Consider the following 18,830-nt stretch of genomic DNA (forward strand, 5'->3'; position numbering starts at 1 on the left):
AAGATGTGGGGCAGTCCTAATCACACTCCAACTACTTAGTCATTTACAAAAATCCACAACATGAGTATTTAACAGCAGCTGTGATGGCAGACTGGTCACAAAGTATGTTCACAAATTACACATCTGGTTACAATACTAAGGAGCTATTTCTTTTTCTTCTTCAAGCAGAGTCCCAGCATGTCAGATGCTAGTAACTTCTTATCAATTCTTAGTTAAAGCTGGATACAATAAGTCTATACTGCATAAAATTTTGCACATTCCTTGAACCCTGTGGAAAAACGTGTAACACTCTCATAGGTGTCCACATAAAAAAAAAAAAAAAATAAAAGGTAGTTTTCATAGACACAGAACAGGCATAGTCCTGTTGAGTAAGAAAACAGGTTTCACGTTAGCTGGTCAGTAAAATGCTACTAATATAATTCATCATCACAAAGACGATTAAGGGTTTGGAGCATCTCTCATATGACAGGAGGCAGAAAGAGCTGGGATTGCTCAGTCCAGGGTTGGGAGGGGAAGGAAGAGGGGGAGGAAGAGAATCACATCAATGTGTATCGATATTTACAAAAAGATTTTAGATATGAAGCATCAGTATCAGAAACAGAATACTATGAACAGTAAATACCTCTATCTATAATGACATGGAGATGCAACATCCCACCAGTGAAAGCATACCAAACTCCAGTATAAACAGTACACAAAGAATTTAGGAGTTTACTACACAAAAGTGAACAGTTTACACCATTCCAAAATAGGAAAGGGATAACTTCCACGTAAGTAACAAATGTGTAAACTATGACTCATTAATCTGGACAAGAGACAACTTGGAAAAGACAAACTCATCATATTTCCAGAGTAGCCTGGAGAGGGCAGGAAGGAAGTGACTGTTCATCATTTTTTAAAATACAAGAGCTAGGCACCATGAAACGAAGCTAGTAAGAGCCAGATTCAAAGGACAGAAAACGAGGAGGCTTTTCACACAACAGATGGTAGATACACAGAATGCTTTGCCAAAAAAAATTATTTGGATGCTAAAATTTTACATGGGGTCAAGGGGATATTTGACAAGTATTTGGAAGAGAGATCCATCATGGGTTACTAAACAGACAAACCTTATCAGCTTCAGGAAGTCCTTGAGCTGATATGTGTTGGCCAAGAAAATATTAGAGGAAAAACAGCCCATATGTGTTTGCTTTGTTTATATTCTTCCCTCCACATCTACTTTGGGCAAGTATCCAAGATAGGATAGTAGGATAACCAAGGATTCTTGGTCTAAACCAGCATAGCATTGTTGATCCAGTAAAGCAACACTAGGATTTACCTTGCTAAAAATAATACCTGGCCCTATCCTATCATTCAAACAACTCGGAAGATACAGTTACCTTTATCTTAGCTGAAATCCAATCGCTTGTCATATTGTGACCCTGGTAAACTTCATTCACCTGTGCTATTACTGACTGCACATACTTACTTAGGAGGCACAGAAGGAATTTATCATTATTTGCGCAAAGTGAATGACAGTAGAGCAAAAGAAGGATCTATCAGACTCACTATATCAGTTACTAAAAATAATGTATTTTCAACTTGGTCTTCTTGTCACAAACATCCAGTTTTCCAACACACAGAATGTCAGAAAGCCCCTTTGTTTGAAAGAAAACACTGTCTCTGATTAACTGGTACCTACTGCACTGTGTGCAACTTGATTGTTGCTGCAACTTACTGCCATGAAAAAGGTCCTGAAAAGGGAAGGAGAGAAACACTCAGGAAAGGAATTCTATTCCATAGTCCATCTAACCTCTTAATGGTCATTTTTCAAGTTATAATAGAACAGATGTAGTATAGTTGAAGTGAATTAAATAAAAATTTGGCTGGCACATCCCAAATGAAAATTAGACAATGGAAAATTTTCTGTCTGTGGGAATAAAAAAAGTTATTTTGCTACTGCAATTGTCAAGCAGGCATTCTAAAGGAGGACAACTAGGAAAGTGTCAATGGCTGTCAGAGTAGCTATCATTTTGAAAATTGTATTAAATGCACCAAAGTTTTCAAAGAGTTATCATAAAACTGACTTGAAGTCTCCCCTACATTAGTTGACTATAGAAGTTGGCAGTTCATTAAGAGAATGCTACAAGGAATAATGTGACTCACTAAAATAGTAATGCTCAAAAAATTGAAATATTCAGTATCAGATCAGCAAATAACTTCCCATGGAAGAGAAGTGTTTCTGGATCTTAGACTTGTGAATAAACCAAAACCTCCCATTTGCTGCTACAGCCACTGAAGATCTTTGTGCTTTTGTAGACGTAAAGCTACCTGGTGATTCTGGCTAGTGGATTTGGACACTGTGTTTCAATACTGTTTCTATAGATGTCTGTCACAACTTTGATGGGGTATCCTTGGAAATGAACCACCTGGATGTACCAAGAAAAATAAACATCCACCTATTTTGTTCCCTTCAATGCTTCTCCAGAGCTCATGACACTGTCCTCATTAAACCCCAAAATATTTTACAATCTTTGGGGCAGGGAGGGGGGAAGAGCAGAGTTCAAACCAATCCTATGTTTTTGTCTGGACACAAGGATGAAATGCTGTCTTGAATATGTTCCTGTGCTTCAAGGACTGTTGGGGTGGGGAGGGAAAAGTTTTCATTTTGTTTATGTATTTAAAGAAATTCCTTTTGAATGGCACATTTTGGTTTACAAAAGCAGGGAAAATGTCCTCTGTAGCAGAGAGAGCCCCAAGGAACACAAGTTCTTTCCATATGGAAAGCGATACCACACTGGCTGAGAAGATTGTACCAGCAACCTGGATGCCAACATTTAAGGTCATATTTCAAAAATGAGAAGTCTAAGGGACCAAAAATAGAAAACAAGTAATTGTATGCATATTTTTTAAAAAATACCTCTCACATCTATCATCCCACAGTAAGTCTGACTTTTTCACTGTTACTTAGAAAAACCTTAACTAGGTTCTCTCACATGCATTAAAGTAAACCAACTTTGATTCTATCCATTCCATATTAAGACGGGCATTTAGCAATCCATAGCTACATTTACCCTAATGAATTGAACATAGCCAGGACTCCTTCTCAGGTACATTTTCTCAGTCTGGCTATATCTATACTAAAACTCTAGTTCCAAAGGACCATGTCTGAAGTCATACTGGTTATTTGGAATGATCACTGACAAACACTAATTCACAAACAGTGACTTGAAATAATCTGCGAGAGTGCTAGTTTTCCCAGGTCAAAAATCATGCCAACAACCATTCTTAGAATTTAAATATGTATGTGACTGAGTAGGTACCAGGACCTGAGCCACAGTTAATGTACTGAGTCCCAACTGGCAGAAGATCTTTAAAAACATTAACCATTTGTCTTTCATTTTTTTTTCACTTTCATTTTTTCTGACCCCTCCTTTCTTTTTCTGTGCACTGCTTCTTCAGCGTCTATGAACAGTCTTCCCCCTTCTCTCTGCCACCAGCTAATACGCATTGTTGTCTCTGTAGTTGAGTGTTATGAAAAACTGACAAGCACTTTGCTTTTAAAAATATGGAAATACTAAAAAGTTCGGACATATACTTCACTTCACATTTAACTTACAGTGTTTTGGGTGGTAGAGGGAGAACCTACCTTTGGTTTCTATAATAACATTCAATATGCCACCTAAATTATTAAAATCAAATGCAAACACACTCTTTTTTTTATTTCCCCATTCTAGCTTGAAGCAGGTCTTAAAACTATATATTTTCTGAAAACCCATCTCAGTATCACTGAGACGATAGTTCTGCTTTTCATTCCTAGATGGATTACTTTGGTGATCATTTTCGTTTACCGTAAGACTAAATGTTAAAGTTTAACATCACTATCATTATAAAAGCCTTCAACTGGCAGTCTATCTACATCAGTAAAATTCTATGGCCTCTAAGGAAGAGGAAAACCATGTGGACAGTCGTGTTCACTTCAAGCTCACAACCTAACAGCTTCAGAGATACACTGCCTGTAACTCTGAGATTGGAAAATGGAGACAAAGCTTCTACATTAGATTGTGAAATCTGATCTCCAAATTATTACTATTATTCTCTTCCCCCTCTCCCCAAACCTCTTTTCCCTCAAATTAATGAGCAAAGATACTTAGATACTCTGAGGATCGTAAAATTTAAGACCATTTACATGAAGCTAAATAATATTTAATATATTTTTCTGCCTTTACTTAAAGGGATGTGTCACCAGTTGGCTGGTGATGAGCTTTGGCTCCATCACCCCCCCCCCCCCAACTAATCTTTTACCTTCTGTTCCAATGCAAGCCGGTACTTCTGTTCTACCCTTTTGCATTTGTTGTACCAACTGTTTTCATCCGTGATGAACGGAGGACCAACATTCTCTGGAGTGCTGCCTTCACTGCCACTACTGCCCAGCGTTCTTAGCTCTTCTTCATCACTGCTGATGCTGTCAGAACTGAAGGATCATATTAATTAGCCAAGTGAAAAGCTGTGTTTGTTAAAATGCAAATTCCCCTTGAAATTAAAGCACCACAGTTCTTAAAGATATCTAAAGCTCTGTAAACCAAAAAGAATCGAAATGTTGGGATAGGATAGATCACCAAATATAACTTATATTTCAAGCTTTTGTTTGTATAGCCACCTAAAGAATGGGCAAAGATTTGCTTGTGGTCTTAGTCAAGTTGTCTTGGGCAAGTCAGACACTTGCCACAGACGTACGTGGGATACTCTCCTGGAATACAAAGGGCCAATGCATTACAATATGCTATCTAAGGAAGTGGTGACTTAATCTTTCCTTCACAAATTCAGGGCAAAGAGTAGTATCTGAAAATAAATTGTATTTGTTTCTAACAATGCAGAAACATAAAAAAGTGATTGTCGTTATATTAAATCGTGATACATTTAAATGAGAATGTATAGTTATGGTTGTAGCGAAGACCATGTGCCTGTTATTTCACAGAACATAAGTATCTCCCTACTAGTATGCAGATTCATTGTTAAAATATCTCCATATCATCCAGAATCAATGTATGCCAGAGAATTCAGACATCTGTCTCAAAGACAAGAATTTTAATTTATCCCACTACCCATTTGAAATCTTCCCTTACAAAATATGCTTTCCACTACATTAACAGCATTTACTAGTTTTTTTAAGTAGTGATTCCTGCAACCCCACGATCCTGCCGTGATGCAAATTCTGCTTTAACCGAACCATGCAATTTGTCATTAACATGTAAGCTAATAAGAACTTCAAGATAATAACTAGGATGTTTCATGTTCAGTTGTACATATTCAAGACTATTCCTAACTCCCAATTGCCTTCTTCATTTTGGCAAACCTAACAATGTAACACATCCCATTAATTTCCATGCGTTTTGGAGATGCCAGATTGCTATCTGATCTGTTAGACAGTGACCATTCTTTTTATTATTAATCATACGGCTGATCAGAGAGGCAAAATGTAGCTGAAAGGCCAGATTACATACACAACTGGTCATGATTTTCTATTATGTGCTAACTGGTCATACTGCATACTCCTTATTTGTCCTATCTTATCATTTACCAGGGCATATATAATTTTTATTTACAAAATAACTACTTTTAAGTTTATGGCTACACAGAAAAGGCCCAAGAGAAAGGACAACTTGGTCTGGTGATCTACAAAGGAAATAAAAAATTTGACTCCTGCTGAACTGTGATTCTAATCCAAGTAAACAAAGTTAGCATGACTCACCTGATGAGTCATGTAATAATTCCACCAGTCTGAAAAAGCAAGGTAGCCGAGTGTACAGGTTTGTATTTAGATATGGATACTATTTTGAAAGTGAAATGAAAAGTAAGAGGCCCAGTATGAAGTAAAATTTTGCCAATGAAATAAAATAAAAAGAGCAGTGTAAAGATAAAAAGTACCTTTGGGTGAACTTCAAGTACGGTGTATAATCTATGACAGCTGGAAAGCTGCCATCCAATCCCTCACCCTTCAGACAAAAACTGATAAAACAGAGAAACAATTATAAGATTATAACAAGAAAATTAAGTGACAGTGCCAGTTGAATCTTACCAATGTGAAATTTGATTTTTCTTAACTTTTTGGTAATAAGAAAGGCCTAGAGTATTTAACACTGAAATCCTACTCAGCCGAGCTACACTGTTTAATATTAAATGGGAGTCACCGAGCATATTATAGGATAATGAAAACCTCAACAAACAGAAATTCCACATTATCAGTGAATAGATCAGGGCAAGTGGTATAAACCCTAATTTTTAAATATTTGCTTTTATTCTGAAAATACGGATGGATTGCAAGGGAATAACAGGAAAAAGAAAGTTAGCTGAAGCAAGAGAAACAGAAGAGCTATGAATGAGCTTGAAATCTTCAGTATTTAAACTCATTTAAAGTGTTTGCAGAGTGCTTACGTAACCATCCTACTAACTTTAAGTCAAAAATCAGTTCTCAAAAATCATAGAATCATAGAATCATTGAGGTTGGAAAAGACCTTTAAGATCATCGAGTCCAACCGTCGACCCAACACCACCATGCCCACTAAACCATGTCCCTAAGCGCCTCATCTACACGTCTTTTAAATACCTCCAGGGATGGGGACTCAACCACTTCCTTGGGCAGCCTGTCCCAATGTTTAACCACTCTTTCAGTAAAGAAGTTTTTCCTCATGTCCAATCTAAACCTCCCCTGGCACAACTTGAGGCCATTTCCTCTCATCTTACCGCTTGTTACTTGGGAGAAGAGACCGACACCCACCTCGCTACAACCTCCTTTCAGGTAGTTGTAGAGAGCGATAAGGTCTCCCTGAGCCTCCTCTTCTCCAGGCTAAACAACCCCAGTTCCCTCAGCCGCTCCTCATAAGACTTGTTCTCCAGACCCCTCACCAGCCTCGTTGCCCTTCTCTGGACACGCTCCAGCACCTCAACATCCTTCTTGTAGTGAGGGGCCCAAAACTGAACACAGTATTCGAGGTGCGGCCTCACCAGGGCCGAGTACAGGGGCACGATCACTTCCCTACTCCTGCTGGCCACACTATTTCTGATACAGGCCAGGATGCCATTGGCCTTCTTGGCCGCCTGGGCACACGGTCGGCTCATGTTCAGCCGGCTGTCGACCAACACCCCCAGGTCCTTTTCCACCAGGCAGCTTTCCAGCCACTCTTCCCCAAGCCTGTAGCGCTGCATGGGGTTGTTGTGGCCGAAGTGCAGGACCCGGCACTTGGCCTTGTTGAACCTCATACAGGGCCTCGGCCCATCGATCCAGCCTGTCCAGGTCCCTCTGCAGAGCCTTCCTACCCTCGAGCAGATCAACACTCCCGCCCAACTTGGTGTCGTCTGCAAACTTACTGAGGGTGCACTCGATCCCCTCATCCAGATCATCGATAAAGATATTAAACAAGACCGGCCCCAAAACTGAGCCGTGGGGAACACTGCTTGTGGCCAGCTGCCAACTGGATTGAACTCCATTCACCACAACTCTCTGGGCCCGGCCGTCCAGCCAGTTTTTGACCCAGAGCAGAGTACACCTGTCTAAGCCATGAGCCACCAGCTTTTCTAGGAGAATGCTATGGGAGACGGTGTCAAAGGCCTTACTGAAGTCCAGGTAGACCACATCCACAGCCTTTCAGAGCCTTTCTCCTTTCAGATACTTTCTGGTGTTGGGCTGCAGGAAGATGAGGAACACTAATGAAACTAATTTTCAGAAAATGTTCTTAAATGGCTGTAGCTTTATAAAGCTCTCATCTACACTGTATTCTTTTTGTACTGGATATAGAAGATGGTATTTGAATCATGTTTAATTATCACAGAAGTGACAAAATTAATTATGCTTCCACAAGGCTCATATTCCTCACTCCTCCTATCTCTGTCATCAAAAAAACAGACTCTAGTAAGACACAGCTTTTGCTAACTTAATTGCAAAGTGCCATTTTTTACAATGCAGTCACTTAAGTGGTATTTGGGAAGTACATCTGAAGGGGATTTTTTCCCTAAGAAAAGAAAAGCAAAGAAAACAACAAAAAAACCCCCCTGCAAAATCACAATTATTTTAAGTAGCTACATAATTCCACATTGCTGTGAGGGGGAAAAAAATATTTAGATTCTGTTCTCACCTGGGTTCCCCAATCTCCACCCCAAAGTCTTATTTACAGTTCCACATAGATAAGCCAGTCAACATTTATAAGAGACTGTTTGAACTGAAAAAAAAAAAATCTCAACTATAACATGCAAAGAATGGCTACAGCTCCTCAGCCATTCAAAACACAATACTATGAATTATATGTGGCACAATAAAAATGCTGCTGTAGCACTATGTTCCTATTTTGCCCAGAAAATTTTTAGGCTCTTAAAAACTGCATTGACAAAAACTTAAATGTCTCCAACGAGAACCAATCATTACTCTGAATACTATTAACAGATACCTATAAATATGCTTATATTAGAAATCAGAGGACAAAGGAAGAACAAGTGCATTCCTACAACTAAGCTCTCATACTGGTAGTATGTATCACTGAGGCTTATGCGAGACAAACACAGTTAATTGATGATTATTTATGGGAGGATTTACATACTGCAGACCTACTCTTGCTATACTTCTTATTCATGATACTTCTTATTCATGTATAGCTACAGTCCTTCCAAGTATAGTGCTCATACAGAAGCAGTTTAATTTCATACAGTGTAAAGCTTAAACTAATCTGGTAAGGTTTGGATTTGCTGTATGCAAGGCTAGCTCTCTTATCATCTTGCAGCACACTTCTGTTCCTCCAGAACATATGTTGAGGATGCAGTTAAGCCAATCTAATAACTAAATGCTGGCAAAAGAAGCTATCCTGCATTTTCAACTTGTCCCTCCCTGCTTTTTCTTTCTTTTTTTAAATTTTTTTAAACCCCAACCAGACATTCCCTTTCCCCTCCTTACAGTGGTATTGGCACTTATCTGACTCCATGATGAGCTAGTTCAGCCATCAAGACCTGAATTTTTAGGTTTTTTTCCCCTTTAGCATCCAGTTGCAGTTCCACAGGCAGCTGAAATAAACGCTCGCTGCCACCAGAAAGGGAAGATATTACTCAATCCTTCTTACTTCTTCTTTTCTCTAAGCCTTATGGTTCCATCATCTCTGCCACTAACAGGATGCTTCCGTGAACCAAACGAGTTAACAACAGAAGAGCTATCCTGTCTTCTTACTGGGTATGGTTTTTTACTCTTTAACAAGTTAAGTGGGCTTACAGAAGGGTCCAACAAGCCTCAAAACTGGTATAAGGGTACATAAGCAGGAGTAAATCTCCAAAGGCCTTTTGGCAACAATCAATCACTCAGTGCATCCAGTGAGACTATGTGCTGTTTTCTACCAGTTTATCTCCTAAATTGGTTTATGACAAGCATTAATGCTGCTGCAGGGTAAATATTAACAGTGTACTGCCAGAAGACTGGAGAAAAGCATTATCACTCTCCTTTTCCCTATGCTGTATTATGAAACACTACCCCAATGGCTCTGTATGAGGCTAAGTGGGCCCAACCAGGCATATTAACAGGGCCCTGCACCAGCCAGGTTTGATCTTTTCATAGGTACTCTAGTCTTTATACCTTGCTGATGTTTTTTTATATATATATATACACACACACACACACGCCCCAAGATGTTTTTTATATTATGTAGGGTGTGCTTGCACCTTCATTACCCCAAAACACAGAATTAATCATATAACAAAGCACACAGAAGTCTAGCTAGAGGTTGCAAAGGTAAATTCATACAATCTGATGATACGTTGCAGTTCAGCTGCAGTTAATTATAACACAAATTAATACTAAACAGTCATTTGTAGGTTAAGCTTTTAAAATCTAGAAGTGCTAAAGTTAAAGATACCTACACCTTCTACATATGCAGTTACAATGCTGTCATTGAGTACGAGGGCATAACCACGTATTTAATCACACAGTTTTCCCTACAGTTTAAAAATAGCTTTAAAAGATTCAATTGTCTGTAAACTTCACTTAATAGGTTTGATATACCTTCTGCAATTATACTTCTGATTGCTTTCAGGATTTTGATACCTGAAAGAAAGACCATGTAATCATGCAGCTATATAAACTATGGCATAACTTTGTTCTTACCTAGAAGAGCCGTTCAAGATCAATCTCTCTCCCTCCCCCTCCTTCCCCCCACCTAAGTTTTGTCTCTCAAACTATCAAGAGAATCTAACAATGTTTTCCATAATGCATCAATTTATAAGTACTTTTCCTGAGCATTTTGTTATGAAGCATGCAAATATAATACCTGAAATCAATTGCATTGAGTCCCAACAGCATACCAGCAAGCATATTTGCTTCTTCACCAAGAACAATTGCTCCATCCTCATAAAATCTCCTTCAATAAAAAAGAAATTAGTTCAGTTAATACCATTTTCTCTCAAATAATAATGTTTTTCATAGTTAACAGAAAACTGAAGAAATCCAGTTTAAATAAAAACAACTCATGTGAACCCCAGGGGCATTCACGTTTCATTTCAAGTAAAGCAAACCAATAGACTGCACAGCACAAAACACCACAATCTTAGAGCACATAAAATTTAGACAGAAGCAAAAAGAATTTACGGTATTAGCCCTAAGAAATAGTAGAACAGGACGGACAAAATGCAAAGAAAATGATGAACATATCTTATACTTAACTACTGAAAGGAAGAATTTGTGTCACGTACATTAAAAAAATAATTATTCCATCGTATGAAAAAAAAGTTCTCTCTCACAATTGTACTTGCAGGCTGTTTTAAAGTTCAACATTCACTCTTCATTCTTAGTAGTTGATTATTTAAAAAAAAAATATTTTCACAAATCAGCTATTTTCCAGGTAGCATACTTTTTCTTAAAATACTGCATGCTGGGAAGATGCTTGCTGCATCCAGTTATTCTGAGAATTAAAATTTTCATTATTTGAAGGAGGAGTGTACTCTTAAAACCATTTTTTATTGTAAAACACTTATTGGCCAAAGTTTTAAAACTCCATGGTTTGATCTCAAAATACACTTCACATACCCTGGTATATGCAGACTTGTGAAGACTGCTTGAGAACAGTGACCAATAAAGCAACAATTTTAAAATCTGTATTCCCTCACCACCTCCCCATTTTCTCCCATTTATTATTACAGCTCTTCCCAGCTACCACAGAAGCTACGTCCAGACAACGTTCCAGGCACAGGGTGGGCGAATAGGACCCACCATTGCCATGCATGGCCTTGTAAAAAGGCATTTGGTCTGTTTAGCAAAGTAGCACACAACTTTAATTTCTGTGTTAAAGGAGTCTTGGCAGCAGCAGAGGCAGAAAGGTCACTAGAATACACCGGAGTGTTACATGTGGAAAGAGGGAAACCAAGAACTGTTCAGTACCAAAGGCAAGGTTGAAAAGTCACTTACCAGAAACCGAGATGCACAGTCCACCTATACATTCTAGCAACGTATGACTGCAAGAAGGTGCCAGGTTACTGAATGCAACCTGTCTTTCAGACAAATACCAGCAACACTGCCCTACCAAAAGCTCCATCTGTTTTAAGAACTGCATGAAAGCATTGGGCTGGCTCAGTGAGAGCTGGAGCTGGCTGCATGGCGAACATCCAGAAAAGACACATTTTGGGGCACAGCTCCAAAGATTGAACTGTGTTATAATGTACACTGTCAGAAGTCCCACTTTTGCAGTGTCATTACAGACACCCATTTGCTGTAAGGAAACAAGTTGTCCAAGACCTTGGATGTTCTCAGTGGAAGCAAGAAATCTGGAAGACTTCCTCTGGGAAGATAGAGATTATAGTCCTGACACTGAGGCCATGATGTACAGACACAGCTCTCTACCCTCTGATTTCAGGAAGGGCACCAGGAGGCTAAACTGGCCACTGGTTGAGACAGAATACTGCGCTAGATGGACTTTACAGTCTGATTCAGTACAGTTACTCTTATTTGTGAACTAACAGCAATGTTCCCAGTACAAGCTGATTACAAAACATTTCACTGGCATCTGTAAAGTCACTGCCAGGTACCAATCTGTACTGTGTTCAGTTCATATTGTAAAATGGTGCCTAGGAAGTAATCACACAAAAAAGACAGGGCATACTTGTAACAGTGAGATGCAGATGTTAGTCTGACAGTGGCAATGTTTCTTAAACCAGCTACAGTAATCCAGCCAAAGCAACAGTCCCCTTGGAAAATTCACAAATCTTCTTTCAGTGTTATGCAGTTGACATCTCACAACAGAACAGTCTACTTTAACTTAAGAGTCTGTGCTGACCAATTTGTTAGAAAAATAATTGTGTGCCCATGCTTAATCCAACTCCCTTCCAAGTGTAATATGCAGATCCAGCACTAATAATGTGCTGCTTCATTAATGGACTAGCCCTAAGATCAGGCACCTAAATACAGCAGTGAGGTTTAAAAAGAGCTAGCAGTATGATAGATGAATCTCATATGCTACATATACACGTGTAACATATGATATTTATAGTTTATATAAATTATTAAATATACCTATAGCACAATACATAATTTAAAATGCTAAATAAACGGTGCAAAGCATCACCAAAAAAAAAATCAGGCCACTTAGTAGGTATCTGAAATCCCACACCGGAAAAGAGAGTGTGTCCATTATTGCTAGTGAATTTGAAATCCAGCCTACCAAGATCTGAAACTGTAACTTTTATTTCCATTAGATGTATTTAAAATATTACTTCAAAACTTTGCACTTACTATGTTTGGAATGCAAGAGAGGTTGTTTCCAAAAGCTATACCACTGAAAGTACATTCAAATATATGAAACATTAACATGTTCAAATAAATGAATTTGAAACTGCTAATAAAATAATACCACTGTTATCCACTAGCAAACAAACCGCACTACCAAACAGGGACAAAGAACGTACTACTTAACTACATAGTTTGTAACCCTCCTCTTCCTCCTCATCTCCCCCTCAAAAACCCAAGTGACTTTTCAGTGTGAGGCAACATGAGTAAATCTTTTCCAGAACATTTTGTTTTATGAGCTTCCTGTCTACTGTAAATGCAAGCAAATCTGGGTAAAATAAAGACGACAGGTCTGGAAACTTCAATAAAATGGGATGTTTACCTAGTCGTGTTTCAAAGTCACCTTAATATTGGCAAAATATATGGAGATCTGTGGACAAATAGTATTACAAACAGAAATAACATTCTAAATGAACAGAAGTCCTTACAGAGAAAATTCTTATTGTTTAAATAGTCCATTCAGTATGTCTAAAACTTTTAGAGTTCAACATAAGGTACCGCAACGTTACAGACCCACTCATATTTAGATGACTTCATCATAAATCTACAAGACACACTTGTTACAGGATAAAGCATCATATAATAATCACATTATCTAGAACAAGTCCAAAACTGCCAGAGTACTTTCTATCACAAAGCATATTCTTGTCCATAACAGCTTTCACCATTAGAAGGTACAACAAAAATCTGTTACACATTTTTCATATTACATCAAGAATCTTAGCTATGCCTGATCACTAATTCTGTTTCTCTATATTTCTCAAAAGTTTCCTGGAATTCTCTTCCTTTCTTCTTCAAGAAGAGTTCCTATAAAAATTATTTTTTACTGAGTTTCTAGGGCTTTCTGTGAACCATACCTAATTTTGAAAGGAACATTACATCTTCTGTCTTTATCACGCTACAATTTCAGAATTAGTTCCTTCTTTAGAGAGGTTTTATTGTCTTTTGACCTTTCAATAATTCCAGACTTATTTCCACATTTTTAAAATCACAAAGAGATTTTCAATTGTGCAGTTTTACACATGCTAAAATCCAGTCAATTGATATCAACTCCAGATATCTTTTACTAGGTTACAGCTCTTTTACCGGTGACATCCTTTCCTATACAAATCAAGTGGAACATTCACTTTCAAACCAAAGTCCCTCACTTAAGCAACATTTGCTAAAATATTGCAAAAATGTAAGTCTTAGAGACCTGGTTGTTTTGAAGTCTCTCAGAGCTGTGGAAATATATTCAGACAAATGCTTTTCCATAAGTGCTACTCTGATCCAGGCTCGACCCTGCAAGAAGAAACAGATATCAAATATTTAAGTATTATAGAATGAAACACTTAATTTTACATCTGAAAATGAATACAGTTGATTTACCTGGCTGAAATGAACTGATTAACAAAATTACCACTAAACAGAAATTGTTGTTAAGATGTACTTCAGTATAGTAATAATGAAAATAGAAAATGCATTCTTACAAATAAACTTTATTTTGAAATAAAGTTCTCCAAAATTTTAGGGGGGGAGGGGGGAATGATTTTGCTTCAATTGTATACTCCAGCCTTTTGAAAATCTCATGTGCATAAGTGGTAGCAGATCAGGGCAGAAAGCTTTTCATTTTAAAGACGATGGTATTGGAAGCATCCAATCTGTTCCACTGTGAAGCAGCAGTAACCTACCCTCAAGATGATTTAAGTAAGAACTAATTCTCTGCATTCATTCAAATATTTGTGGGATGAATAAAAAAAAATTATAACTCAGTGACATATCTTTATTATGTAATTTGCATAAATTGTTTTCTCCGTCGGTAAGGACATCATTACAGAAGGTGCACATAATATACAGGAATGAAATAAAATCTAAGAGGCCTAAAACTTGTAGTCCAAAAGCAAAACTTCATTGAAACAGTTCTATAAACAAAAGCAATAGCTTCAAAAATAACCTTTAGGAATGTATATTGCACTATGTTTACAGGTCTAGTACACAGGATTGTAGTTTACAAGAAAGACACATTTCAAATGGCTGCCATAGTTATGACTGTCATTTTGAGAACACCAGGAATATTTCTTGCAACCCATATAAACTTACAAATAGTTATATAAGTAGTAAGACATCTTTCTGCTTAATATATTTGGTGCTTATTGACATCTAGCTGAATATCACTACAGACTTTCTACCAAAACCACCTGCAGTAGATTATAATCCTACTTTTAATTTATATAGACTTAGATCAAACTAAACCTATAATAAGATACGCAGATGCTAAATAACAAAAAAATTTGCTTTCATAAATACCAACAACACAGCAAAAACTTTAACATAGTGTGCACTAAAATTAAAAGGAGGTTTATCTGGATACCTGTCTTTATGTTGCAGTTATTTAGAACATGCATGAAACAGTCAAACCCTGATGATGCAGCTTAGCTAATGACTAAAGCCTACGCATCTCCAGTGAAAGCAGGGCTAACTAGCCCTGGCAAACCCCTACTAACAGCTTCCAGGGTGAAGCAGACACTCATTTGGACCACCGGTAAAACTCATGCATACCATTGGTATTGTGTCAACATGCCTCCAATCTTTTCAGATACAGACATCCAAAATACTCCCACACGCACCTTTAAAAATTCAACACCGCTCTCCACACTTGCTGCATAAATTAGCTGCTTTGTTTACTATTTCGCATGGAGTTTTCAACAGAGTAAAAGAAAATTTTAATTTATTTATAAGAGTATTTCAGAAAATAGCTTTGCATCTTATTATCTACTAAATTTAAATATTCATATCTATTAAAATCTTGGAATTCAGAAATACCTTTAAAATAAATCTCGAATATACAAGCATCACATCCTAGAACATGAGTCTCTCCAGAAAGTATTTTGAAATAAGTTATCCAAATTATCTGAATTTCCAGATCTCAACATAAGCAAGAAGAAAAGCTGCATGACTTACATTATCAGTCTACTACTCCAGTACATTGAGTGCTAGGAAGAGCATGTAATATTCTGGATAGGAAAACCAGTCAATAGCTTTTTGCCATAGAATCTCAAGCATTTTAAAGCTTCCACACAAATTACAGATATGTTTACTATATAAAATTTAAAACTGGGTCTATATAAAAGAAGAAAGGAGCCACAGTAGACATAGCAAATGAGCTGTTCTGCAATACTATGGATCATCAGAATGGCTGCTCAAAGATCTACTAGATTCATGGTGCTGCTTGATCTAAGCATCATCTTTTATTGAAGAAAATTGTGGTTGCATAAATACCTGTAATTTAAATTGTATAAACCACCATCATGCCCCTGAAAAAAACCTACAAAGTTTTTGTATATAACAAGCTAAATATTTCCACCTCACCAATGACACCAACTGTGAATAATCCAGAGCATAATAAAAATCTGGAACTACAGGATTTTTAAAATAGCCATGGAACACACTTTGCATACTTGTTCAAACAACTGATTCCAGTTCATTTAAGAATAAAAAGTATTAAGAACATTAATTTGTGCATTCTTTTATACTACTTATACTTTCAAGTCAGAAGGTTCTCAGTTATCAATCAAGGCTGCTTTACACAGAAATATAAACTATTGAAAAGCATTCCAATCTAGTAAAAAGAACTTGTAATCTCTGTCCAACAGTATTTTTTTAAGGGGTTGGTCTACATTGTCTCACACTATTAAGATTTAACGACAGGTCAGTTTAAAGCTTATTCTTATTCAGTTCATATGCATATAAACACATTAAATTGTTACTTCCTTAATGTTTCCATCATACCTACAATCAGGAATTGTGATGTAATTTCTATACAGGTCCTTTAAAATGATGGATCTTTATTAGCAAATAAATCTATTAAAGGCTTCCTGCACAATCATACCAACAAACTCAAGAGTTGATCACACCTTTTCTGTTAGTGCATAAATTATATACAAAATAAAATGATACTTAGGTGGGGGGGTGTGTCAAATTTCTACAATTTTAAAATAATATTTGTTAGGCATGCCCACGTGAACTTAATTTCCCTCAACATACTGCATTTTCAAAAAATTATGTAAGTTCAAAAATGTGAAGGCAATCATTTTATAATACAACATGCTCACTGAATAGAGAATTTGAGATTTATTCTACTGAATAACATAAATTTGAAAGGAAACACATTTAGCTTTAAAAGTGTTTGTTTTTTTTAAGTAAATACTTACTAGGTAGATATAAAAAAATAATTATTTCAAACAATGAAAAATTTTGTGGGGCAAGCTTAGTAATATGTTTTTCTTCTGGGTACAGAAACGTCACCTGTATTTTACACAGAACAATGTAATAAAAAAGTCAGTTTGACCTTTCTCTTCCCTACCTTAGCTCTAGAAGAACCGACATTCTCCATGTTCTCAATACTGCAGATGCAATTGTGAGAGACTTTTCGGCAAGCTACTCGAATGTAGTCCCAGAAACTACGAGGACTTTCATAGCCGAACCAGGTGATCTGACCTTAAATCAAAATACAAGATATGTAAAGATTTACGAACCTCCCTCTCTGCTTATTGGAGATAAACATAATTAAAACACTTCCCTATAAGTTGCCTGCACTGACAGGATTTTATACTAGCAAGTCCATAAATTCCTACTGAAAACTGGCTCACAGGTGTAAAAAAACTTGCATCATGCAGCTCACCCTGGTTTGAAACTGATGCACAAAGAGAAGTTCGGGGCTTTTGTGTACATATGTGTATTTTGTTGTCTTTTTCCTTGTTAGTATGCTATAATAATACTCAAGAGTTCTTCATGGGACTCTTAAATCACAAAAGAGCACACACCGTTGTGACTTCAAAATATGATGCAAGAAGTATTTTTGTTTTTTCTTTTAGGTAGTACCACGTGTTTCACTAATACAGTCAAGTAAAGAGAGTTTTGTTCTTTAAAAAAAAATAAATTTTATATATATATATTTTTTTTTATATATGTATATAAAAAAGACCACTGTTTGCTGTGGTAGGGTTAGCTTTATTTTAGAAGCAGATTGGAATTTTTCAAAATGTGCTTCCATTGAAGGAGAAATTGATGCATGATCAAAAAAGTTTTGCGGTCACAATTTATTTTGAGTACACACAGAACATTCCTTGGGAAGCTGACCAAAACGAATTGAGCAAATCAACGTCTCTTCTGGAGCTTTAATCAAAATCCTTCATATTATTTTCCAGCTTGGAATGTATTGCAGCTAGAAAGCAAAAGGCAAAATTACATACTACTTGCAACTGCTCCACACAGTTGCATAAATTTCATTACAGACATAACAGTTCAGCCCCATTTTTCAGACTGAACAGCATACAACTGCAAACAGGTATGTAAAAAGTAAGATGAACATTGCCTTCTGGTGACTGCCGTTATTACATACGTGCAAGACCCTTTCTCCATATAAAATGAGATCTTATTGTTAAGCTAATTTTATTTTATTTCAAGTCTTGAGTTGTACTTCAGAAGCTTTACTAATTTATCAGAAAGACTTCTAATTCTTTTGCTGTTAGAAAGCTCAGATTTCAAGAAAGAATATATTAGACTGATACTGCAAATCATACATACTGAAAATAAAATGCCAAAATATGATGACAAGGATATTTTTATCTATCATGACTTATCTCAGCTCCAAGCATAGCCATAGTAGTGTCAAGGATCTGTCCCCTATGATCTTAAGAAATTCAAGTGGTGGGTTTTTTTCCCTAGAGGGTGCATGTAACTTGACTTTGTGGCCCATCTGCTTACTTTGCCACGTGGATTTATTTATTAAAATTCAAAGCTTGATAAAAGACTTACAAAAGAAAAAGCAGGAAGAATTAATATATACTACTCAATATGCCAAAGGAAAAACAAAATCCCAAGGTGCTTCAGTTACTGTAGACTCAGATCTTCTCAGCTCTAAGGACTAAAATAAAAGAATTTCTATGAGGTAAGCGCTCTTACGAATTTACAGTTTTTGTCGAAATGATGAGTGTAGTGGAGAGCAACAAGAATTCAACAGCATTTCAACAACATGAAAAGCTACAGATATTTTTCATATTCTTTA

At 36.9% G+C, this 18,830-nt stretch overlaps 1 protein-coding gene across 2 annotated transcripts in view; it reads right to left on the bottom strand.

Moving 5' to 3' along the window:
* RUNDC3B (RUN domain containing 3B) overlaps positions 1-18,830 on the bottom strand; it is a 57,842-nt gene that overhangs the window by 24,540 nt on the left and 14,472 nt on the right. For both annotated transcript variants that reach the window (XM_076331584.1, XM_076331583.1), the window contains exons 3-7: positions 17,127-17,260; positions 13,980-14,065; positions 10,278-10,367; positions 5,908-5,988; positions 4,285-4,453 (exon numbers count right to left, since the gene is read on the bottom strand). In XM_076331584.1, coding sequence (XP_076187699.1) covers positions 4,285-4,453; positions 5,908-5,988; positions 10,278-10,367; positions 13,980-14,065; positions 17,127-17,260 — 560 coding nt within the window. The remainder of the gene's footprint in view (positions 1-4,284; positions 4,454-5,907; positions 5,989-10,277; positions 10,368-13,979; positions 14,066-17,126; positions 17,261-18,830) is intronic.

Source organism: Aptenodytes patagonicus, chromosome 2, assembly GCF_965638725.1.
Source record: "Aptenodytes patagonicus chromosome 2, bAptPat1.pri.cur, whole genome shotgun sequence".
Classification (NCBI taxonomy): Eukaryota; Metazoa; Chordata; class Aves; order Sphenisciformes; family Spheniscidae; genus Aptenodytes; species Aptenodytes patagonicus.